Genomic DNA, 24,554 nt, shown 5'->3' on the forward strand with positions numbered 1-24,554 from the left:
CTAATACATCTCGTTTGTTTCTGTCTCTATTCAGGCCCTCAGCAGAAGCTGACCTCTAATCAGCCGTGAGTTCTGCTGGAAGTTCCTTCCTGTTTAAAGGGATTTGTTACGTGTCAGTACATGCTCAGTCTGACAGACTGCTGCAAACTCAGTGACTCAACATGGTCTGGGTTTCCTTGGAGAGAAAAACGTTTCACCAATTAGCATAATAAAGCACACCTGACAGCATTTTATAAGATATTTCTACATTGATAAAACTTGAATGTATGTAATTGACTGAATCGGTTTGTCTTGTAAAGTGCATTGTGAGGACATTTGTTGTGAATTGATAAATACAGTAAATGAACTGAACTGCTTTTCAGCTACTGTCAAACTGTGGGTATGACTCACGTTGGTGATAGTTTCATGCTCTTTACTTTTTCAACAGCATGTTCATCTGCTAATCCAACATGGCATCCCAAAGCAAGTAAGGTTCTGCAACACAGAATTGAAATCAATAAAACTTTTCAAGTGGACCTTTTACTTTCCTGAGGTATAAATATGACACAGACAATTGTTTAGGAAATTCATTGGAAAGTGAAAGACCATCCAATGAATTCATTTCTTGCTTTGATTATCACAAAGCAGGAAATTAATACAACACTTACATTTATAAATGAACATGTTTACTACCAGAGGCATAATTAAAATGTTTAGAACAACTGGAAGTGGAACTAAAGGCTTCAGAAGACCTCAGTTTATTTTGCAACCACACACAATGAGAAGGATGATAAGGTGCTAAAAAACCTTGAAAGTAAGACATTTGTAGAAAAGAGTGGTAACTTACACTTACCATAAAAACATTTTTTATAAGCCTTTAAGCACATCTTTACCAGGATAAACTAAACACATGCAAGTATTCTCAGCAGTATTTCCACTGAAGGTTTATCTAGAAGTGCACTGTCCCTGTCAGAACTGGATGTCACTCATAGATATTTCAATTAAAGCAACGTCTGCAGCTGCATTACTTCAGAGTCTCCAGAGACATTTGCAGGTTGTAACTTCGTTCCTGTTCAGGAAGCTTTGAAAACTCCACTAAGCAGGGGTGCTGCCGCTTGTTATCGTCTCGCACCTGCAATTCACACAAAAATGAACAAAACATCACGTATTACATCTGTTCTCACAGCCATGACTCTAGCAGCATTTTAGCATTTATGTAAAAAGGAACAAGAAATGAATGTATGTACGTACACACACATTTATTAATTGTGTGTACATTTAATAAATGTACACACAATACATTTATTAAATGTGTGTGTGAAAAATTTTACCCTTGGCCATTAAACCTGCCTTCCCACCCATCTTAACCACAGAACTGACTGAATAAGACTCATGTTTCCATACTCACCACACCGTACGTCCAGCCCAGTTCGATCTTGTTCATCACCCACAGTTCATGGATGTTTTCTGCAAGTTTCTCCCTGATTCTCTCCAAGTGAGATGGCAGAACAATCTAAGCAGACATACACACACACACACAGGGGGCTGGGCCATCAGCTTTCAGTCACTTCATTGATTAGGTGTAACAAGGCTTTAAAGCATTACTTTGTCACTACCTGGCTGGTGTCCACAGGGGTGGGTGTGAATGCGGCCTGGCTCAGAGTGACAGTGGGTCCCAGCAGGTCTCTGGCTACAGTCTGGTCCTGGCTGGCCTCCAGTTTGAGTTTCTCCCTGGGCAACACTGCCTCAAAGCAGGGGGCGTAGCCTGAAGGGGGGAGGAATTTGAACTCTCCATGACGCCCCCCGAGGAGAAAACGCACCCTGCAGGGTCATGGGTGACAGGAGGGACGTTTACAAGCTTGAAGGAAATTGTGTGGAATCATGAAATTTAACTTATAACAACTTATAATAATTTAAAGTAATGAAGCTCAGCTTTAAATTCCTGAGCTTGTATAACACAGTACTTGTTGAAGTGGAAGTTGAATGTAGTTTTGAAGTATAAAATCGGACTGATGTTATATCTAAGTCTTTCACAGAAACCATGACTGTCTACCTTTTCACACTCAGTGACATATTATGCAGTGGCCACATACTGATTGTGTTAGATTGTAATACTGTGAAAAGAATTTCCATTTAAACACTAACTTGACCCCCGCAGAGAAACTGGCCACAGGAAAGAAAAGGCCCTCTGAGTTGAAGTTCTCAAACATGCCCTGAACAGGCTGGCCATTGATCCTGAAGGAGATGCTGGGAATGCTCAGGTCCAGGCAGCAGCTCACCACATCTTCTGAACGCAGCAGGTGCTGATTGGGCGATGTAACAGTCCGCGCAATGCAGCCTGCACAGGATCGGTGGAGAGACAAATTCAGTTCACATTAGGTCAAAAGTCTGATCTGGATCAAATAAAACGAGCTCTGCCTCAGCTGGCTGGGACATACAAACATAGATTTGTGATATTTAAAAGTGCTGCTGGAGCTCATCACCTCAGAGCTCCACTGTGTGGCTCATCTACTTCACCACTGCATTTACTAAAACTCTGTACATCCACTGACACCACACATCTCCATGACAACTCCATACCTGTCCATTTCTAGACAGGTATGGAGTTGTCATCCAGACCAACTGCGCTCTCCATCTCTTCTCCTTTCTTTCTGTCTGTTTTCTCAGTCATTACCTCCTCAAAGTTCTCCTTTAATTTTCTTACCACAGTTTTCTCATTTATTGCCACATCCACCTGCTCTACATCCCCTCCAGCTCTTTCCCTCTGCCCAGCCAATCAGTGCAGATCCTTTTCACTTACTGTCTAATCTTACAGAGCTCAGCAGAAGTCTTCCCCTTTGCTGTTGCTACAGCTCTTTTTCCTAGGCATCTCTTCTCACAGAAGCCAAGTCTACTTCCTTCATCTTTTTGACTATTCCACCACATTTCTTTGTTACCTTCTTCCTCTGAATACATTCAACACCTTTTCATTTCACCACCAACTTTCTATTTAGGCCTGAAGTTACACCACATACATTCCTACCAGTTTCTCTCACCACCTTAGCTGTCCTTTCCCAGTTCTCTGATAGCCATTCACTAACTTGTCCTTGAACTTTCTCGAACACTTCTCCTTCAGCTTACGTCTCTGCCTGTACTCTTTTTCTCCTCTTTGTTTCCATCTTATTTTAATCCACTACTGTCCTATGTTGCTTTACTACACTCCCCAGTACTACTACAGTACAATTTTATAATCTCAGAGACTCTAACCCTCTCCTAAACACTCGTCACAAATTGTTCTTTCCGTCTCCATTCCTCTTTCTGAGTGTGATAACACAGTTTGATGCAGCCTCAGAGGTTCCTGCTCTCCTTTGGCTTTCCTTCCTTCCATTTGGTCTCCATGTTTATTTTTTCTCCCTATCAAATCTGCAAGCTCTCTGTCTCACCTGTCATTGTCTCCACTCTAACCTCTATAATGCTACCTTTCATCTGGTCTTGTTGCCCCTGAACGTGCTTTCCTTCTCATCATTTATCAGCACAGTATGCTGTTTATTAGAATTCTATTATCTCTTGTTTTTTCAAAAAAAATAATCAAAGTTTTTGTCACATTGTCCATCTGAGCCTCTCTTTAAGGTCAAACTAGATATAAAAAAATAAAGAAATAAAGCTAAAAGATGATTATTTTTTATTTCTTGCTTGCCTTTACTTTTGGTTAGGTGGTTTAGTGTATGAACATATTTACAAATCACTGTACATGGTTACAATTTTGAAGAACAACAATAATCAACAATGTTTTTCTCATGCTGCATGAACAGTGTATGATCACAATGCTTACCTGACCACAGGTGAAGTCCATCGAAGCCGTAGGAGTAGAGATCATCGCCCACCCCGTTGCCTCCCCAGCCCTCCCCTCCACTGGGGTACGGCGCATAGCCACTGGTGTTGGCCCAGCCAACCCTGAGGTGAGTGGGTTCTGACGTGACAAATGGCACCGTCTGATCCACAATAAGTTCATAGTACCATTTTCTGTACTGGGCAGAGCCATCACTGACACCCAGGAAGATGTTTGGGCGCATACTGTTGAGAGAAATAAAGCAGACAGGAAGATTAGAAAACATAAAGACAACAATGACATGAGGAAGAGTACTGACAGTACAACTGGATTTGTTTCTTTAACCTCCACAAAAACAAAAATGTCAAAAATGTTTCAGTTCACTGTAGTCAGTTCAATTTTCCAGTCAGACAAGCATTAATTGTATATGTGTGTGTGTGTGTGTGTGTGTGTGTGTGTGTGTGTGTGTGTGTGTGTGTGTGTGTGTGTGTGTGTGTGTGTGTGTGTGTGTATACCTGCTTACGTGGTTGGTGAGGCGGGTCTGCAGCAGCAGATCTCTTCCTGGCAGCAGGTTATCACAGATCAGGTGCTGGTTGGAGCGCACCGCCACGCCATTACAGACACACAGTGAACACAACACGTCTAGGACCTGGTCACCAACAGACCAACAGACTGTAGATTAGCTCTCCTTTCTTCCCCAAGCTGTATCAGTACATTTAAGTCACTTCAGGGCATTTATCTGAGTTTTCATTATAAACATTTTAAACACATTTTTGTCATTTGAACTTAGCCTAAGTCTGTCTAACTAAGCACTATATGGGCTTCCAATATGGCTGCACATGTGAAACTTTAGGAATTTGATTATGTCAATTATAACATTTTATAGTGGTGAGCTACCTTATGGTTGCGTCCATGCTTGTCCAGAAGAGAAATGATAGATTTGATGTGTCCTTCTTTGATTATGTTTAGGGCTTCTGGGCTTTCCACCAGCACACAATGAAGCACCTCCAAGATACCTAGTGAAAAGAATCAAATAATCAGTCATTAAAATCTCAGGAATTGCTGAGACAGGAAAAAGTCCACAAAATGAGGCAATCTAGTGACAGGTTTGTTGGTTTCACAACACAAACACACTTGGAAACATGTCGTTTCCAAATCACAGTTCCCTGATTTGTATACATTTAAAACCTTCTGGTTTCACTACGAGCAAAACGTCATCTCTTGCCTTCCTCCATCTTTACTCTTCAAAAATTGTCCAGTGAAGTTTTGGAAACTTTAGATATAATCAACACTTCTTAGTTTTCTTGTTTTTTCAGTATTTCTCAGAGCTTTATTTTGGTTTTTGACCTGAGTAAAACATTTTTGTTAGGTGAGTTTGGTGTTCACTTCTATAAGCAAGTCAGAGAGTCCTGCCCCCCCCCCACCCCTACTGTGAAGCACAGCACGAGCAGCAGACTGATTTTAGATTCCGGGGTATTGATGACTTTTTTTGGACAACTGACTTCCAAACATCAAGGGTTTCTACAACAAGATTTTAAAATAGCTTTCTGCAGCAAATGCTTAATTAAGTTGGACTCTGAAATGTATCATTTTATCTTAATATTTTTATCTTAATAACTGAGTCTTGTTGTTCCATGTTGTGAAATCCTCACAAAGCATCAAGCCCATTTCTTTTTCTCCTAGATCAAATTTTTGTCCTCACGTCCTCCATGTCTTGCTGAAGTTCAAGCTGCTGTACCTGAAGAAGCTTCCAGTCGCTCCAGTCTGCTTATCAGCCAATCGAGAGAGCCGGAAAACTGAGCACAGTTTTTCCTGTTTCCCCGGATCAATGCAGCTTGAAACAATAAAGGAAGGTGGATTAGACAAGATATCAGCAGAGGCTGCAGGTGTGTAAAACTTGTCCACATTTGTATATACTGTGTGTACCCAGCAGTTGATACAAAGAGTTCAGGATGGAGCTCCAGGCCTCTGCAGCCTCCCTTCCAACCACCTCAGCAAAGTGAGCTGCGCTGCTGTACACATGGAGACGATCAATACACTCCAGCACCAGGCTGATCATCCCCTACACAAACACAAGGAGTTCAGTTTTCTCTTCTTCACTAAGGGCACCAGACAGTGCTTATGGCTGTGCTACTCTGTAGCAACAGATTGTTTTCTTCATAATGATGAGATGTAGATTTTCCATTTTATTTTCTGCTTCCTGGATTTTAATATAATAATCAGAGTTTTATTATTTTATTATTTTGCTGGGGCTAAAGGCAGCAAGACCCAAACACAGTAGTGTATTGTTATTATTCTGCTGTGGTGAAGAAAGAGCTGAGCAAAAAAGGGAAGCTCCGGTTTCATTTCCGTTCAGAGCATCACCTGAACAAAAGTATAAGATCCCTCTTGGGATGCTGTGGTGGCACAGGGGTAAAGCACTATGGCAAGCCGTTTTGAAATAAAATCAGTTTCATCTGACTCTCCGTAATTATATTCTAGATATCTCAAAATGCAGTTTGACTAGACAAAACTACATTTTGACTCTCCGTAATGATCATTTAAAATATCTGCATTTACATTCTGGGTTAGTAGGAATAATAAATCAAGATATCTTCAATTACATTTTGACGAGTCAAAATTCCTTTTAAGATATCTCAAATGACGTCAGCGGATTTATCATTTGATGGGACACATATCTGTAATTACAACTTTTGATGTTTTGAATGTAATTATGACTAGTCAAAATTATATTTGTATATTTTTCTGAATGAAGAATTGTGTGTAAACCCCTTAGTGCTGCTACTGAGCTGTCCAAACAGTTACCTGCTCAATTTAAGGTTTTCCGCACAAAATTGTCAGAAAATGCCACAATGTAGAAAGAGCTCAGCAGTGTGGAATCTGTGGAGAACCTATGCACTTAAAGACTGTTTCATAAATCTGCAAAGGATTTCCTGTTTATTCACTTCCAACAAACACAATGCACTCAAAAACAGTTTCATACTACATTCAGCCATTCACTCATTAGCTGATGTTGGTAAGCTACATTGAAGCCACAGCTGTCCCAGTGCAGACTGACAGGATACACACAGTGAGCATCACTGGGTCCTCTGGCCACCACCAGAGGACCAGTTGGGCGAAGTGTCTTGCCCAACGACACAACTGGAGCAGACAGAACAAGAATTTGAACCAGCAATCTGCCAGTTACCTCTGCCTCCCGAGTTACTGTCACTGAGGTGAAAAATTATGGCTAACCCCCAGGGATGCCAGCGCTGCTCTTTTATGCCTGAAACAATTATCAAGAAACTCTTGAGAGTAGCATCAACAGCCAGTATCCATTCCTCTTGCTACCTTCAGCTGTATCAGCAGTTGAAAGTGATCAGCCACAGGCCATTTAATAGCAGGGCTGCCAAAGTTTTCTCTAAACTGGAGACAGACAGAATGGGTGGACTGGGGCTGACCAAGACCCCAGAGGTGGTGAGATCAGTGTATGTATCCTGCAGATTTGGTGTGCCCTACTGCAGCCACAACATTTTCAACACATCAAGCTGAGATCTTAGAGAGATCTCCTCCCCCTCTCCTCTAGGGGGAGCAGGACGAAGCATGGTCATGTGATGGTCATATGGTTAAATTTGTCAGGCCAAAGTCACCAAGAGAAAACTGATATCATGATCCAACCAAAGGTCTATTTGGTCTGGCTTTGCTCTGAGTGAGAAATTCTGTAATACACACACACACTCGAGCACACCCACACGCACACACCTAGAGTTGCTTCCTACCTCCTCTTGGAAGAGGTTCTGTCTGTTTTTTAGAGCTCTCAGTCGGTTCTGCTTGTCTTCATGGTCCAGGTGATCCTCAGGTGGTTGGAAGTAGCCAATCAGATCTTGTAGACTGAGACTGACTGAGTCTATTGGAAGATCTAAAGTAGAACTTTTTCCTTTTTCTCTCACTGTGTCCAGACCTCTGCAGATTCCATAGAACAGAATGACTTTAATGAAATCAGTCCAATATACAGTTCTGGTTATAGAATAAACTGTAAAGCTTGTGTGTGTAAAACACAAGTAAGTAATTCATGGGAACCGCCTTGGACTTAAAATAACTGATTTAACAGGTTTTTTTAGTTTGCAAAGTTAGCAGCCATCTTCATAAATATAATTGTATCATGTATATACGTCCTCTTGCATGTATATTCAGGTCAAATAGAATTAGATTTTTGATTATAGAGATTTAAAATGTGTCATACCGGTCTGCTTTTTACCAGGTTCTAAAATGATTCAAAGCTAACCTCAAACAAACAGCCCAGATTCTGCCAAATGAAAAGATTAAGCCAAAGTACACAAAAAAGCCTAGAACTTAAAGGATACATACTCATGGCTTCACAGTCGGTTTGCACTTTAACAGTGCTATCTTTCTTTGTTTTTAATGTTCTTGTCCTTTTCTCCTCTCGAAAGCATTTAATCTTTTAGCAGTTTTGTTTTTCTGCTCCTCCAGGTTTTCACCACTGACCTGTGTTCCTCTTAGGAATGAGGGTCTTGGCAATATGACTTGCTCTATCCTACATTAGGGCAGCCTCTCTGCCTGCAGTGTATCTATCCTGAGTTTTAAACTTTATGTGACAGGTTATTGCTCCAGTAATTGTCAAGGCTAATCTCCTCCTCAGATATGTTTATCTACAGAACTGCAGAGTGGCTTCAGAAAACAGTCTGCTGTCTCAGACACAAACACTGGTGCTCAAGTGATTAAATCTCTTTATCTGTCTTCGTGTGCAGTAAATGGGTTCAACTCAGGGGTTAAGAGGTTCCTGCTAATGCAGTATTTCAGTATCCTGAGCAGAATGACTGACACACTGTTGGGACACACTTTCATCAGTAGATGAAGAGACATGTTACCTTTGGAGTTTTGCAAGTTTGTGCACATATTTACTACTTCCTAATACCGTCACATTGATTATGTTCCTGTACTTCATATCATTTGTTTACATCTCTTTGTGTCTGAATGGATTATGGTCTGAACTCAAGTTTTCTTGTATTCATCAGGATTTTCTTGTCACACAATCTTTTGGAGAAGAAAAAGGCTGCTTCTATGTCAGGCTAAAATCTAGCTCTGATGTGCTTATCAAATAAATTATGATCAAATAAATCAAGCTATTGTGCCCTTATACCTCTAGGAGGAGACATTCCCTCTTAAATTAGGGGATACTGCACACAACACTCTAAAGAACCCAGTGTATTCTGTAAACATCAACAGTCCCCATTAAACCACATCTTCAACCATGTCTCATCTGCTTATCTTAGTTCACATTTCAAATTGCTGATTCATTCTCTACCAATTTCCTGTCTGATCTGCTGCAAATAAAGGCCACTAGTCCAGAAAAACTTTCAATAAAAGAAGAGCAACCTAACATGATTTAAATCTACTTTTTAGTAAAAGTTGACTGTAAAGACTGTAATGTATTCTTGTAGAAGAATCTACTCTGAACTGCTGGGGCTGTGCATGTAAAACACTACCTGAAGGCACACCTCCAAAACAATTTTCATCCCACAACAAAACACCAGAGAAGACGGGCAGATATTTTCTGACTTCAGCAGAAGTGAGGTGCTCCAGTAACAATGAAGGCATCTTTATCACTGGCCCCAAAGAAAAGTGTGGCAAACTCCTTTTTATGTCAGTCAGTGACAGGGTCTGTAAACCTTCCCTAATCTCTGTTATAAAGCAGTGAAATAGTTTTGTATAATTTGTGTAAGATAAAATGACCATCCTTTGTAAGCTCCTACCTTATCAATGAAAATGTGTGAGATGATGCTTAGAAGATGCACTTGCTCCAGTCTTGTTTTACTCAAACTGTCAGTGCTCTGTTGTGACATCTCTCTTTATGTGCATCTCTAGTAAATAAAGTTGTGAAGGTGAAAGTGTGTAGCAGAACACACCTGATGAAAATGTTGAAGAGAAAGACGGTACTGCGGATGACCCTGGCAGTCCGGCTCTCCTCATGTTGTGACCGAGACAGAGTGAGCCCATCGTCCATGTGACCTTCATGGTGCATGATGGCCTAAAAAAAACCAAAAAAAAACACAAAACCAACAAAATCCCCCAGAAAATGCTGAATCACTCTCTGATCATCACTGTGAATGAACTGGGATTTTTAAAAAGATGTATAGTGTCAAAACAATATCCTGCAAGTCTATGTTTGTTGAAGCACTATGAACTGACGGCATTAGCAACATAGAACCTTTTGATGGCTGAAAGGTCTTATGGTGGATTTTCATCTTAACTGGTTTTGAGATAGGCTACACCAAAGAAACTGCCAATTTTACAGTTAACAGGTCTTAATCTCTGAATGGTCAGTTACAAACTAAAATTCAGAAAAAATATTGAGACTCAATTTTATATTTTGGGTGTCAGTGAAGAGTTTAAAATGAGATTAGATGAAGCATACAGGGTGCCTGTTTGTTCAGGTTGGCACAAAGGAGACTAATTTGTCAGCAGATAAGAAGTTGCTCTGTTGGAACTTCCTGAAACAAAATGTAGAGTTATGGAACATGCTGGATTTGGAAATGTTCACAGTTTAGTACCAGCTCTACAGGGAATGACACACAGAAACGTCTGTTAGCTCTGTAACAATGCCAACTGCACTACATCTGCAAACAGTGTTAATGATTCAAATAGATAATACATGGAGCTAAATGGAGATGAAATTGTAAACAATGTAAACATTTGGTCTTTGTTATAAAATGTAAGTGTAACTGCAAAGCTGTGTAACAAACACTACTCTCTCTCTCTACACACAGTGTAACATTTGCCTCAGATGTTAAAGTAGCTCAATAAATATGATGAAAAGGCTTATGTTTAACTGCAATAAAAAAAACTCAGTGATTCAAAAATCTAACAGTAAATCAGAACTTTTTCCTCTGATATAAACTTAGATACCAAAAAAACAAGGAAAATCTTGTAATGTATTCTTTTAAACAGTTTGTGCATTACAAATATTTATTGCATAGGAGTAAATGAGATATTCTGTAATTCCTGTGGTTGGCTTTCATTTGTCTCTGTCCCAAAACCAGGAGGGTTTGGATAGAGAGAGTTCTGTAACTGTGGGCTCTTGATGATATGCCATTGTTTTATATCACAACAGTTTATTATTAAGTAAGATTATTTTAAAATTTAGTCAGGAAGAAAAAAGCAAGTATTTTGTTTTTATTGTAAAAGTTAGTGACTTAACAACCTGACAAAATGTTATTGAATTGTGTATCTCCAGTTGAAATCTCTGGCACTGTTGGTTTCTTACAGTTATACAGTGGGCTTGAAGCCAGAAAGGTCTGCTGAAAACTCATTAAAGATTAAATGAATCAAATGTATAGTATAATACCTTTCTCTGTACTCCACCCATGCGCGCACACTTTGCATCAATAGTTTGGTATGTAAGCCACAGGGAGGTGTTGACATGTTGAATATAGCACACAGAGTCACCATACTTAATGTCTGGTGTGCCCATCCCATCCACCTCCTTCCTCACTCCAGGGTCCAGCTTTTCCTGATGGGCAGCAGAGAACAAAAACACAGTCAGGTTGTCACTTGTATTCATTGGCACTGTGGTGATCGTCACTAAGGATTTACCTTGGACAACCTGAAGCAGAAGGCAGTGGACCTCACATCGGCTTTCTCTTTGTCCATCAGAAGAAGAGACTTATCTTCAGTCAGACTCAGATATTTCCCTGTAGTCACATGTCTGAGTCTGAAAGGCTGACCCCAACGGATATGACTCCCACTCCACCTGGAAAAACACAAGAGCAAACACAGCTTTCAACACCCGCAGTTCTGATGCAGCACTTTTGTCAAAATAAATCTACATCTAGAAAATGACAACAATTTTTTCTCCGAAGAGTTTTTGCAGCACTAATGGCTTGTATTTTTTTTGCGACAGTAGGCAGACAGGAAAGTGGCGAGGACATGTGGCAAAGGTCGCCAAGACCGGGAGTCAAACCCGCGACGTCCGAATCGAGGACTAAGGCCTCCAAACATGGGGCGTGCTAACCCCTGGCACCACCACAGCACGCCCCAAAATGACAACAATTAAGCAAATATTAAACATAACTTTCATTAAGCTTATTTATTATATTTCTGGATTAAAAATATGTTTTAATTGGTCTGAGGTAGCATTCTAATTTTTAATATTATGCTTCATCACATAGAAGCTGAAAATAATTAAAACCAACAGAAATGAAGGCTGGAAAACATCAGTCAGAGTGGAATAAATCTGTATAATGTGTTTCTGTTTGTAATGGAGTTACTGGAATCAATTAACTTTTCAATAATATTCTAAAAGATATAATTTTATAAATATTATACATAGAAATAGAATATAATCAAGATGGTACAAATAGGTCCGCCCTGCAGGCACTTATTCACAGCAAGTAATTATTCAATTACCGGTAGATCTAAACAGTGTAAATAAAATGTGGAAAAAAAACTTCAATGTTTATCAGCTCGTATCATGTTAATATGAGTTCAGTTTTCACATTCCAATCAGTGCAATCAGCCATGATTAAATACAGAAATGATTCTGTATTTGTCATGTCAGAAAGATGTGCTGTGCTTCAGTCAGCACTGGCTACTTTTGTCTAAGAAAGACTTTGAGAGTCCACTAAGAGCATTGGTCAGACTGTGTTTTTGCTAAGCACCAAAATACATTAAAGATCAACTTTCCAGACCTATCAGGTCTTCTGGTTCTGGTTCTGCTGTGCATTCCCAGAACCAGGACCAAACCTGGAGAAGCAGCATTCAGCTTCTATGCACCACAAATCTGGAACAAACTTCCAGAAAACTGCAAAACTCACTTAAATCTAAACTAAAACCCCACCTGCTTAGAGCTGCTTTTGATTAATAATAACTGAAACATTGAACGATATATTTAGTGTTTATTATTCTGAATGATTTTGATTATGGAATTCGACAAAATTTATTGTTCACTGCTCATTTCATAATTGCTTATTGTGCTATGTTTTTATCATGTGTAGCACCTTGAACTGTTTTGTTACTGATATGGTTTATACAAATAAACTTGACATGACTTTAGTTCTTTAAGGAAATATATAGTAGCTTTAACATTCATCCCAGTGAGATCGTGCTGGTGACTGGTAAGGTGAACCCAAGTGTAAATGGATTCTATTTTGCTGCATTTTACTGAATTATTGATGCAAGTCTCCACTAAGTTTTGTAAAAATTTATATTATAGCAAAACATTTCTTCAGTTTTATCTGCTACACAAAATAATTTTCATAGTTTCTTTACCATCACTGAAAAATGGAATACAACACAGTGTGGTCAAAGTGTTGCATACATAGTAGACAGTCTGAAACATGGCAACCATGCATGGTAATGGTCTGCAATCCTTTCAAAACACAAGCTGTGACAGTGCTAGTCCTTAGCAACCATCACAGCCATTTAAAGGCTTGTGACGCACACAGTTTGAGTAAAATGTGTTATATTTTTAACTTGTACTCTGACACTCTGCAGCCAGCAGTACAGTGAGCGCTACCAGTTCATTACTCAGCAGCAGGAGCTGAAAACTTCTTGACAGACACAGAACACAATAACTCATGTGATCAAGTGTGTCTGTCAGTGTGTAGGAGTGTGGTTATGTATAGCAGTGATCTCATGTTAACGGAGCAGTTTGCTGTGGATATCAGCCCAATGAACACGTTGTGCTTACATGACGCGCAGCGTCTCCAGTCTCCACAGGGACCTAGCATGACTCGAAACTGCTCCTCCTTCATAGTGCACTGACCTGGAGAGAAAATGAAGCCATTACACCAAACCACAAACACTTCCTCTGACATTCAAACAATTCTTGGGCAGTTTTACTTTTGTGCTGAGTACAGTAATATCTAGATGCACCTGGACGACTCAGAATCACAGACACTAAGCTGCTGTCAGTGAGGGGGAGTACACAGACACTTTCAGCAGTGCTGTTAAATAATATGGCTGCAGCCAGTGGGAACATCTTCAAACCATAAAGGAGCTCACTCTCTGACTTTCTGTCACAGTGGAGAACTCAGCGTTTCTGCCAGAAGCAGTTCTGCCACAGCTACACACTCATAGTCTCATCTGCAGGGTGACAACCCAGAATACAAAAATTAATAGCTTTAAAACTTTAAAACTCCTTCATAACACTGACAACCTAAGAAAATATAGGTTAAGTAAGATGCTCCACCTAGCATCTTATTAGCTTATTAAAGCTAAAATAATAGTAAGATCTTGTTAGCATCTTGACCAAGAGAAAATAGAATTTATGTTCAGTGTATCTTCAGTGGACAAGAGCATTTTAGTTTTTTTTAAACAAGAGACAATAAAGAGAGAAGACTCTAAAATCGGAACTTTTTCAAATCCTTTTTAATATCAGTCAACATCACCTTCTTTGTTCCTCTCCATGTTCTCCAGATGGAACAGTCAGACATTCATCCATATGTCCATGGAGGAGCCGCAGAACATCCCCTCCTATTAGGAAACCTACAGACAACAGAGTAAAACTGGCAACAATAGGAAATAACAATAGAACATGAAGAGGATAAAGACGGAATAAGACGGAAGAAAAGACAGAATGGATTGTATAATGTAACGCTACTAATAGGAGTACAGAAACAGTAATAAAAACTATATGGTTGACCTACAGCTTTTTTGTTAGTATTTTTGCTGAGCATGAAGGTGCCAAGATGTGGCTGAAAGAGAACTTAAAGAAGTGGAGTAATTATAGAATAATGACTGGTAAACTCAGGCAACTCGTTCTCAGTTACTCCTTGCTGGTTCCTCATGTTAAATCCTGATTAGAACAGGTGTTCTGTTTATCTGTGCTACCCGTAAATCTGTCCTACCTTGTGGTAATGCGCACATCGATGCTACGTCACATATTGCTTACTCAGCAGATTTATTATACATACGTCCTACCTGTGGAAGTATCGTTTCATGTGTTTTATTTCATCGAATATTATAGTAAGCTTTATTTAATTTGTTTTATACTTGGCTTTCATTAAGCTGCTATATTGCTTCATGTTTTTAGTTTACATGACAGCAGCTTGTAAATATATTTATGGCTTTAGTTTGCCATCTGCAATGTCCTTACTATTATAAACAAGTCATTGTTTGGCGGTTAATCAGGACAAAATACGTTGATTTTTGGGCTATTTTGTCCCTATATTTTAAAAATATTTTAGTTTATTACACTCTTTTTATTATTAAACCTTTCTAAATAGATGTTGATAGCAATACTGTATGGGATTGAATCTGTGTAATATTAGTGTATATTAATCATATCCCATCATTTCAGTGACCTGCGCAGCTCGGTGGACACATTGTGGCTGCGCTGCATCTGATAACAGACATACAACGTATTAATGTGCAAAAAAAGAGTTGCTGTGATCTGTTGTCTGTTTAATTTAATTCCAATAAAAACCTGTTTCCCCTGTCTGATACTGTTTTATTCTTACAAACACCTCTGTATTTAAAATATTTTTTAACAGGTAGGATATTCTAGTAAAAGAATTAGTGCATACATCTATAGCTTTTCATTTTAAACGAGTAGAATATTCAGATGAAGGAAGTGATCTTCTTGTGGTTTCGTCATGTATATAAATTGTTCCAATGCTAAGCTAAGCATAACTCCTAAGCTTCCACTTCAGTCCCGTCACTCAAATAATGTTATCCAATATATTTAACATCAACACAACCCGCTGTAGTTTTCCATTTGTAAACATGATGGACGCATAGCACTGACAGATAGACTTAGCTATCTATCCGTGCTAAGGCAGGAAAATCTGACGAGGTAGTACTGGTAGTCGGAACACCAGCAGTACCGGATTTCTTGCACAAGCAATTTAGCACTCCTTATTTGGAATCTCTTAATAAAGGGCCCAAAGTACTTTACAGATGTTAATAACAGGAGAGACAAAATCCCTAGAAACAAGCCCATAAAACTATTATCAAACTAAGTAAACAAACAAACAAAAAAGCAACAACTAATAAGTATCTTCATAATAATCATTTGTGGCCTTGGTTGTGAGCTGGTTAACGAGTAAAATTCATAAAATTTAGCAAGTTAAAAAACTTCAAATGACATGATTTACCTGATGTATGTGAAAATTAAAGTCACAAAAGATAATAATTCTGCTATACTTAATATGAACAGCATAGACAAAAGGATGAAAGTAAAAGTGAGAAACTGAAATGAGGCATAACTGTCAAATGAAAATGCTTGAACTACGTGTACCAGAAGAACCTTTTCTTCCTTCTCTGATTAAAAATGCTAAGCTAAGGTTTGAAAGAGAAGCTTCAATAAGAGCAGCAGGTTCATTTGTGTCAATGTAAGTTTCTGTTAAAAACATACAATTAATATTCTGATCTATAATAATTTCATGATTTTATTTTATTTATTTTTTTTATTTTGATTTAAATAAAAGAGTCTGAAAGTGATTTGACTTTCACCATAACCATCAAGGTTTTCTGAGACAGTTTTTAGGTTTGGATTTATAGATCTTATAAATCTAATACCCATCACATATACTTGGCTTATGTGATGGGTATTTTTCAATTAGTTTAAGGTTACAACAACGGAAACATAACACTTGTCACAAGACGAGGCTGCAGGCCTAGCAAAGCGTGTACTGTTCAAGCAGAACTGTGATGATGGTGACACGGACAGATGAACATCAATCCTGGTTGGAGCGGCTGGTTGGATGATATATTTTTTGTCTGTTTGCAGTAACGCTGTAACACAATACTCAAGTAAGCTGTTGGAGGATAAAAAGTGGCTGCCAGCACAACTAAGGTAAAGTTCATATGCCAGCTGTAGTAGCAGTACGCCCCAGCTGCAGTTACTCGTTATCTCTGCCTAACATAGATGTGATCCAGTGCTGGCCCAGTTTGGTATTGATGTAAACATTGGGTCTGCCTCCCAACTGGTACAACTCAGTTTTTGCCATGGCTTCCCAGACTCTGGCCTGTCTGTACGCAGGCTATCAACAGGCTTGATGTCAGCTATGAGCCCTTTTCTCTTGTCCTCAGACAGCCTGATTCCTTCAGCTCTGCTTCAGCTTCAGGTTTGATCTTAGCTTGGAAGCCGCTTGATAGAATCCAGGGAACAGTTGCAGACAAACACCAGAGGCAACCAGAGGGAGAAGTGAAATCCCCTTGACCTTAATGGTGATTTGAGCTTTGATATAATTTTTTAATCTACTTGAATTTGTCCTGGATTAGAGTAAATCTTTTCTTCTACACACTGAAAGGTTTTGTGACAGAGTGATGTTATTGTAAAGTGCCTGGAGAGCTCTGACTGCTAGTCAGGAGGCTTTAAGTACCCAGTTCAAGTATCTTGAATAAAATTATTAAGGATATTTAAGACCCTGGATAAAAAATTGAATAAGACTAAAAATCAATCACAAGTAAGGCCAATTTCTACAAGTTATATGTAGGAATAATTTGTCCAAATGGAGTAAAATTTTACAACAGTTAAAAGTCAAAGTCATCTTTCATTACGTTCCAGCTGAAGAAGCTTAGAAGTTAATTTGCTGATAGGACCAGACAGTAACAAACAAGCAGGAAGGAAAATGAATCCAGAAGGGAAAAGTAACTGTTCAATGACGTACCTTGTGCTACTTCACTGCCAGAACAGATGGGAGCCACACTCCATAGTGTCTGCTGAAAGGCTGCATCTACCTGCAGGCTGCCATTCCCATAGGACAGATGCTACAAGAAACATGATAAGTTAAATTACACAGGCAGAGATATTTCTATGATGATATCAGCACACAGACAAGAGATTTCCTGCAGGTAGACTGGGGAACTTGAGTTCACCACTGGCATTATGAGTGAGTCTGTTTGTCTGTCAGCACAAACTCACTGACTTAAAGAAAGATGTACATATTCATTAATTTCATAAACTTAGTAATTCTGGTTTAAGACTAATCAGCGCCAGCTCAAACTGTTTAACTTTGCGTAAACAGTTAAGTAAACATCAGAAGTAGTCAATTTTCTGTTTACATCAACCTGATAAGGCTGAGTGATGACAAATCACTGATGCTGATAGATGCAAACCTGGAACTTTGAGCCTCCAAGCTGCGATCAAATCCAACACGCTTTACCAACTGTATGAGATTGTTCAGAAAATATTGGACAAACCCAACATGTCTGCTGTTAAACCTTAGTATACACTGACATATAAACAGTAGGTCAATATATGCATTATAGATCATGATGAGCTGCTGGAGCAAAGGCAGAAGTTGAGTATAAAAAGAGAACAAGATTTATTTGAAAGTCAAGGAAGGAAAAGAGAGAGATGAGAGCCTGGTGCTGCTCCCACGTTCTCCCACAGACCAACAACTGACCAGATATCTTTCAGAGGAGACGCTGACCAGGATGAGATCATCTCCCACTCTAACCTTCTCTCCCTCTGAACGCTGCTTTGATGCTGGATGGATGGTCCACCAGCATGCCTCACCTACACACACACGCCCATGCGCACACACACACACACGCACCCCGACTGTAAAACAGGGGATATGGAACATGGTTAATGTTTTCTTGTATTTTACTACATACCACATGTGATAAAAAGATTCACTGTGCTGGAAATCAGCTCAGAGCTCTCCCTCTATCCAACAGCCAAACATTTGTATTTTTAAAAATCTCCTTGTGCAACCATTAGTAGAACAGAAACAGGAAATGTGGGAGTGGCTTGATAAGATGAATTAAATGAAAATAACAGGATTGTGCTATTTTCTGCAAGAGGCAGCGCAGGGCTAATGCTAACATCTTTCCATCCTCTTGGTCAACAGTCACTCAGGATGACCAAGGTCAGCACCTGCAAGCAAAGTGTGAAAAGCAGCAGCAGGTCCAGCATGTTCATGCAAAAACCAGCTACCCTGTTGGTGAATCTGCAGAGGAAGTGACTGGAGTGACTGGCTGCTTTTGTTACTCAAAGTCAATACTGTAAGAACTACTTAAACTGCAACAAATTGTAGCTAAATATTTAAATTAGATTTCTTTTGTTTAGTGCAGTACAAAAGTACAAAGTTTTAAAGGTTCACTTAGAAAAGAAGCTCAAAGAAAGATAAGCTGTGTTGATGTGATGTTAGCAAAGCTAGCTGTACAGAGACACATAGGCATTTGTGATGAAAATAAAGTCACTCACTGGTTGAATTATTGTGCGGAGGTGTTGACTAACGTGTCGTATATATGGGACAACACTGTGTCCAAAAGTCTGCAATATAGTGATGTGACATTCACGAACATGGGCGCTGTCAGGAATCTTGGGCCCCATGACAAAAAATTAAATTGGCCCCCCCCACGCAGCTGCTGTTACAATTTTTTGAGTCTATCTGACCTATCAAAAGGGTCACAATTTTAAAGGCTTGCAACTGTCTTGCTTTGGTCCAATACTGATAACTATACTGATAACTAGCACAATATTTACTGCTCATGAATTTTACATGGAACAGTCCACATACAGTTTGCAAGTAGGTTGCTTAAATTTTTTCTATTAGTTTTAGATAACTGAAATGTCTCTCCCCATGAGCAACAGTCATTGGCAACATGCAAAATATACAAGAAGCCTTCTCAAAAAATGCTATGTAGTTGCATTTTATTCAAGCTGCAGTATATAACTTTAATTAAAAATATGTTTTCTCCATATTTGTTAAATATGGAGAAAACAAACAAACTGGCACCATGTAGTATCAGTTTGTTATGAGACAGATAATATGTGAAAACAATCAATCTCCTCCATCTCCTCCACGTGAACTACTATTACTGGCTGAAGTAATGCAACGTTCCGGCCAAAACAACCAATCAGAACTAGTAGGACGGTCTTAGCGCTGTCAATCAACCTCATTCACTCACTGCTAAATGTGCTAATGGTGGAGAAACAACTTATCATTACAGGAAAAATGTTTATGTGCTGTCATTGGTAGCTATGCTAACTAGAATGAGCATTCACAATACGCTGTTGGCTGCAGCATAGGGATGAGATGAACATGAGATTGTGATTGACAGCAGTAAAACCCTGCTGTCTCTGATTAGCTGTTTCTAGATAGCACTGGGAGAAAGCAGAGGAAATAGATTATTCACAGATTATCTCTCCTGTCAGATTATTCCTTCATGTCACAATATAATATCAGTTTTAACAAATATGTAAAAAAACCTTTTTTTTATAAAAGTTGCATACTGCAGCTTTATTTTCACTTAGAGGACGGGTTAGGAGGGACGTGGGTTAGAGCTGCTGCTGACTGATTCATCTGTTGTTAAGTGGTAAAAGATACAGAGACCAGTTCAATATATGAATATGTTGGTAATTTCTTTCCTTAATTCATTAAATGTTAGTGAAATGGAGGCAAACAGTCTGTAGCTAAGCTAACTATGCTGAATGGTTGATAATCTCACACAGTCTAACCACCTCGGAGAAAAACTGGGTTTTTACCCTTTTCTCCCTCTGTCTCTCTATTTTTTGAAAACCTAACTTTATTATTTTTATTAGCAGCATAGTCACAACCACAGTCGTTCTTGTCTTCAACTGACTGCTGCTGAACATTGTCACCGTCAAGCTAAGCAGGAATGAACCATTTCATGCAGATCCAGGGGTGTTCAGGGCAAATGTTTGCTTTTTGGTTTGGGAGGGCTAACATTTAATTTTTACTGCTAAAAACTATTTTAGAAAACACAATATAATTAATTTTGTAATTGACAGGGCCCCCTTTTTTTCATTTCTATGAAAAAAAAAATTGCGGAAGGCCGCCTGTTGGTCAGGGGCCCTTGGAATTGTCATAACTTCCCACTCTATACAGCGCCCCTGTTCACGAACAATCTGAGACTTCTGAACTTCTCTTTACTAAGAAGTTAGGACTGGAGCCTCACTGAGAGCTGTTCTTTGTTCTTGTAATGCTCTGCGTACACTGCAGTTGCTATCATAATTTTATTTAATTATATACGTTGATATTTATTTAATTAGCGAATAAATAAAACACAAGAACAAAAGAGCACGCAGAGCATACACATTGCTCGTTGATTGTTTTCGTTCAAATTGGTAGCTGTAATGTCTGCCATACTCACCCTCTTTCCCACTGCATGTGTGTCATGCAGTGGGAAAGAGGGTGAGTACAGTCATGCTGGGCGCCTTGTGCTTGGTTACTTCTTGCTTGTTGCTCTTTGGTCAGTGTTCATAGTTGACCATTGTTTACCTTCAGGGCATTGCCTCAATTGCTATGTTTAATAGTGCAGGCAGTGGTGATTTCTGACATGAATGATATGGGCAAATGCCCAGGGCATTATCTTTTAGAATAGGAGAACAAAGAGTTTGTTCTGCTTTTAATGCTGGTTAAATTTATTTCAGCTCTAAGTATTTTTATGGGAATGTGAATCTTTCAGATCAATTTGATTAGCAATTTTGATCATATTTCACATTTTGTTTCATGTAGCGCGGGGTGCTGTTCTTGGTCTTGACTTGGTCTCGGACCCTAAAAGTCTTGGTCTTGTCTCGGTCTCGGGTTAGGTTGTCTTGACTACAACACTGCCATGAGGGAAAGCCTGATTTGATACAGCATAGGTATTCAAAAGTACCACTTAGATTTTTGTATTAAGTTTGTGCCTTAGACAAAAGAGAAGAGCAGGTTTTATAAACGGACAGTGAAGGGCCTGGCGAATCTACAACATTCTACTTTTATTAATAAAACATAATTAAAACTGTCATGTCAGTGATTTTTTTCCACTCCAGCTATAAAGCTGGAGTGGAAAAATAAGTATAATTATTGGAAATAAGTATAATTATTTATACTTATATGAAAGAGAACCAAATTTGATGATCTCAGGGTTAGTGAGAAACTCTAACTTTCTCACTCAGAATTCTCACTTCTGGCAACCTTTTTGTATACATTTTTCAAATTTAGGGTAGGGTTAGGGTTAGGGTAAGGGGTTAGTTTTATAATGTGACATTATAAAACTGTCACATCAGTGATAACAATGGAAATGTCAGATTGCCTGACACGACAACTGAAAAGTCTAAATCATCAATGATACTGTCTTAAGACAACTTGTATCTATCCATACATCCATCCATACATCCATCCATCACCTGTCGTTTCCTCCTGCAGTCCCACGTCAAAAGCCAGTTTGTCTGTAGACGACCGTGAGGTGGACAGACAGCACAAGAACTAGAATGAGGAACACAAAGCAAAACAAGTTTCACCAAATAGGAGCCCACAATAATCACAATATACATACTGTATTACAACAACCAATAAAAACACTTAAAGACCTGTTTTGATTTGTGTTTGGGATTATTATCCTGTTGGATCTCAAAATTGTGTCCCAGTTTCAGCCAGTTTCACTGTTGAACTAAAGTGAAGTTCAACATTTTTAATGTAGTCCTGCCACCACCATCATTAATATTTTCTAAACTTTAAAGGCATAACATTTTTCAATGCAAATATACACTCACCGGTCAGTTTAACCTTAACGCAAGTGTTGAATCTACTGATCAAATGGCAGCAACTGAATGCATTTAGACATGTAGACATGGCCAGGATGATCTGCTGCAGTTCAAACTGAGCATCAGAATGAGGAAGAAAAGTGATTTAAGTGACTTTGGACATGGCATGGTTGTTGCTAGACGGACTGGTCTGAGTATTTCAGAAACTGTTGATCTACTGGGATTTTCACACATAACCATCTTTAGAGTTTACAGAGAATGGTCTGAAAAAGAGAAAATATCCGGTGAGCGGAAGTTCAGGGGACACAAATGCCTTGTTGATGCCAGAGATCAGAGGAAAACAACCAGTCTGATTAGAGCTGATAGAATGGCGACAGTAACTCAAATATTCACTTGTTACAACCGAGGTATGCAGAAGAGCGTCTCTGAACATGTTGAACCTTGAGGTGGACGGGCTACAGCAGCAGAAGACCACATCAGGTGTTACTCCTGTCAGCTAAGAACAGGAAACTGAGGCTACAATTCACACAAGCTCACAACAAACATGGACAATAGAAGACTGAAAAAATGTTGCCTGGTCTGATGAGTCTCAATTTCTGCTGCGACATTCGGATGGTAGAGTCAGAATTTGGCGTCAACAACATGAAATCATGGATCCATCCTGCCTTGTATCAACGGTTCAGACTGGTTGTGGTGCAATGGTGTGGAGGATTTTTTCCTGGCACACTTTGGGCCCATTAGTACCAACTGAGCATCGTATCAATACCACAGTCTACCTGAGTCTTGTTGCTGACCATGTCCATCCCTTTATGACCACAGTGTCTGATGGCTACTTCCAGCAGGATAATGTGCCATGTCATAAAGCACCAATCATCTCAGACTGGTTTCTTGAACATGACAATAAGTTCACTGAACTCGAATGGCCTCCACAGTCACCAGATCTCAGTCCAATAGAGAACCTTTGGGATGTGGTGGAACGGGAGAATTTCATCATGGATGTGCAGCTGACAAATCCGCAGCAACTGCTCAATGCTATCATGTCAATATGGACCAGACTCTCTGAGGAATGTTTCCAGTACCTTGTTGAATCACAAAGGGAATCTGAAGGCAAAAGGCGGTCCAACCTGGTACCAGCAAGGTGTACCTAATAGTTAATGTACTTCTTGTCATTGTCAACAAATAGCTCAGTCTTTGTCTTATTTGACATTCTCAGAACAGTTCACTTGTTCATAGAGGCAGCTGATCATTTTGGTAGCAGTGGCTTATCTGCTTTTAGACTACACTCCCAAAACAATCAGCAAGGCTGGTCCTGGAATGATGACACAGCCTTTATTAAGCTTTCTCGAATGAAAGAGAGAAATATAAAAGAAGAGACAATGAAAAAAATTGTTTAAAGATGACTGGCTCAGTTCTCTGAAGCTCCTTCAGGCGCTTAACACTGATGACTCTAATCTGAATTGAGTCTGCTTCTCCTACTTGAGGCAGTTCTTGTTGCTTTGCTGTGGTTTCACTAACCATTCCGCTGTAGGAGTGTCGTAGTAAAACAGCGTGTCCATACAGCAGAGTGCGATGTCCACCACCCTGGGCCGCCTGCGAGACACACAGGCAGACACACAAATAACAGATAAAAGTGTGCAGAACATCACCGTTGTTCATGCAAACTATACATGCAGAGAACCTTCAGGTTTCACTTCAGAAAGCTTAATAGAGTGCAAAATCCCTGATAACACGGGAAAGGTGTAAGACATCAAAAAATTCCGAAATTCAAAATTTTTGCAATATCACCCTAACAAGTTGATGTGAGCTGATGAAACAAGCACTCAGGGTTCAAATCAGACCGTTATCAGTATGGCTGATAATGGCTTCATAATCAGCAGTTAATTACATTTTCTGCACTGCTGCAGAGGATTTCTGGTCTGGAGCAGCAAATTATGCAAATTGATTTGATTATTACCGTAAATGTGAATATTTAGGTAAGAATTCTAAGTTAAAGTAGAATATTTACAAGACATTTTGACCTTTTTCTTTTCCAGATATTGTCTTAGATATTCTTGTCACACAGTTCTTTAATAAGAGGAAATCTTTTATCAATAAATGAAGGTGGTTTGATCAACATCAAGTATCACTTTTGGTTCAAAACAAAAGGAATTACCTGCAAAATCCAGGAACCAAAGCATTTTATTATTATTCTAAAGTATTATTTTAAAAACACCAGGTTCTGTCTCTGAAACTTACATGTCATTTAAGGCAAAAAAAAAAAAGAAAGAATGATTTTTCTAGATAATGGGATGCTAGTTTTTGGTAGCTACTGTGTAAAGTAAA

At 39.2% G+C, this 24,554-nt stretch overlaps 1 protein-coding gene across 8 annotated transcripts in view; it reads right to left on the minus strand.

Annotated features, from left to right (window-relative positions):
* The window catches only part of ryr2a (ryanodine receptor 2a (cardiac)), a 148,595-nt gene that overhangs the window by 94,904 nt on the left and 29,137 nt on the right, over positions 1-24,554 (minus strand). For 7 of the 8 annotated variants that reach the window (XM_028027114.1, XM_028027112.1, XM_028027107.1 and 4 more), the window contains exons 4-23: positions 23,748-23,822; positions 21,876-21,954; positions 18,139-18,251; positions 17,401-17,500; positions 14,176-14,272; positions 13,476-13,550; positions 11,381-11,537; positions 11,133-11,297; positions 9,694-9,815; positions 7,546-7,729; positions 5,714-5,849; positions 5,526-5,621; positions 4,685-4,803; positions 4,303-4,436; positions 3,791-4,032; positions 2,125-2,317; positions 1,596-1,800; positions 1,388-1,492; positions 1,008-1,111; positions 391-474 (exon numbers count right to left, since the gene is read on the minus strand). In XM_028027114.1, the coding sequence (XP_027882915.1) occupies positions 391-474; positions 1,008-1,111; positions 1,388-1,492; positions 1,596-1,800; positions 2,125-2,317; positions 3,791-4,032; positions 4,303-4,436; positions 4,685-4,803; positions 5,526-5,621; positions 5,714-5,849; positions 7,546-7,729; positions 9,694-9,815; positions 11,133-11,297; positions 11,381-11,537; positions 13,476-13,550; positions 14,176-14,272; positions 17,401-17,500; positions 18,139-18,251; positions 21,876-21,954; positions 23,748-23,822 (2,585 nt within the window). Of the gene's footprint in view, positions 1-390; positions 475-1,007; positions 1,112-1,387; positions 1,493-1,595; positions 1,801-2,124; positions 2,318-3,790; positions 4,033-4,302; positions 4,437-4,684; positions 4,804-5,525; positions 5,622-5,713; positions 5,850-7,545; positions 7,730-9,693; positions 9,816-11,132; positions 11,298-11,380; positions 11,538-13,475; positions 13,551-14,175; positions 14,273-17,400; positions 17,501-18,138; positions 18,252-21,875; positions 21,955-23,747; positions 23,823-24,554 lie in introns of those variants that run through there. The other variant, XM_028027115.1, reaches the window with a different exon arrangement.

Source organism: Xiphophorus couchianus, chromosome 9 (genome assembly GCF_001444195.1).
Source record: "Xiphophorus couchianus chromosome 9, X_couchianus-1.0, whole genome shotgun sequence".
Classification (NCBI taxonomy): domain Eukaryota; kingdom Metazoa; phylum Chordata; class Actinopteri; order Cyprinodontiformes; family Poeciliidae; genus Xiphophorus; species Xiphophorus couchianus.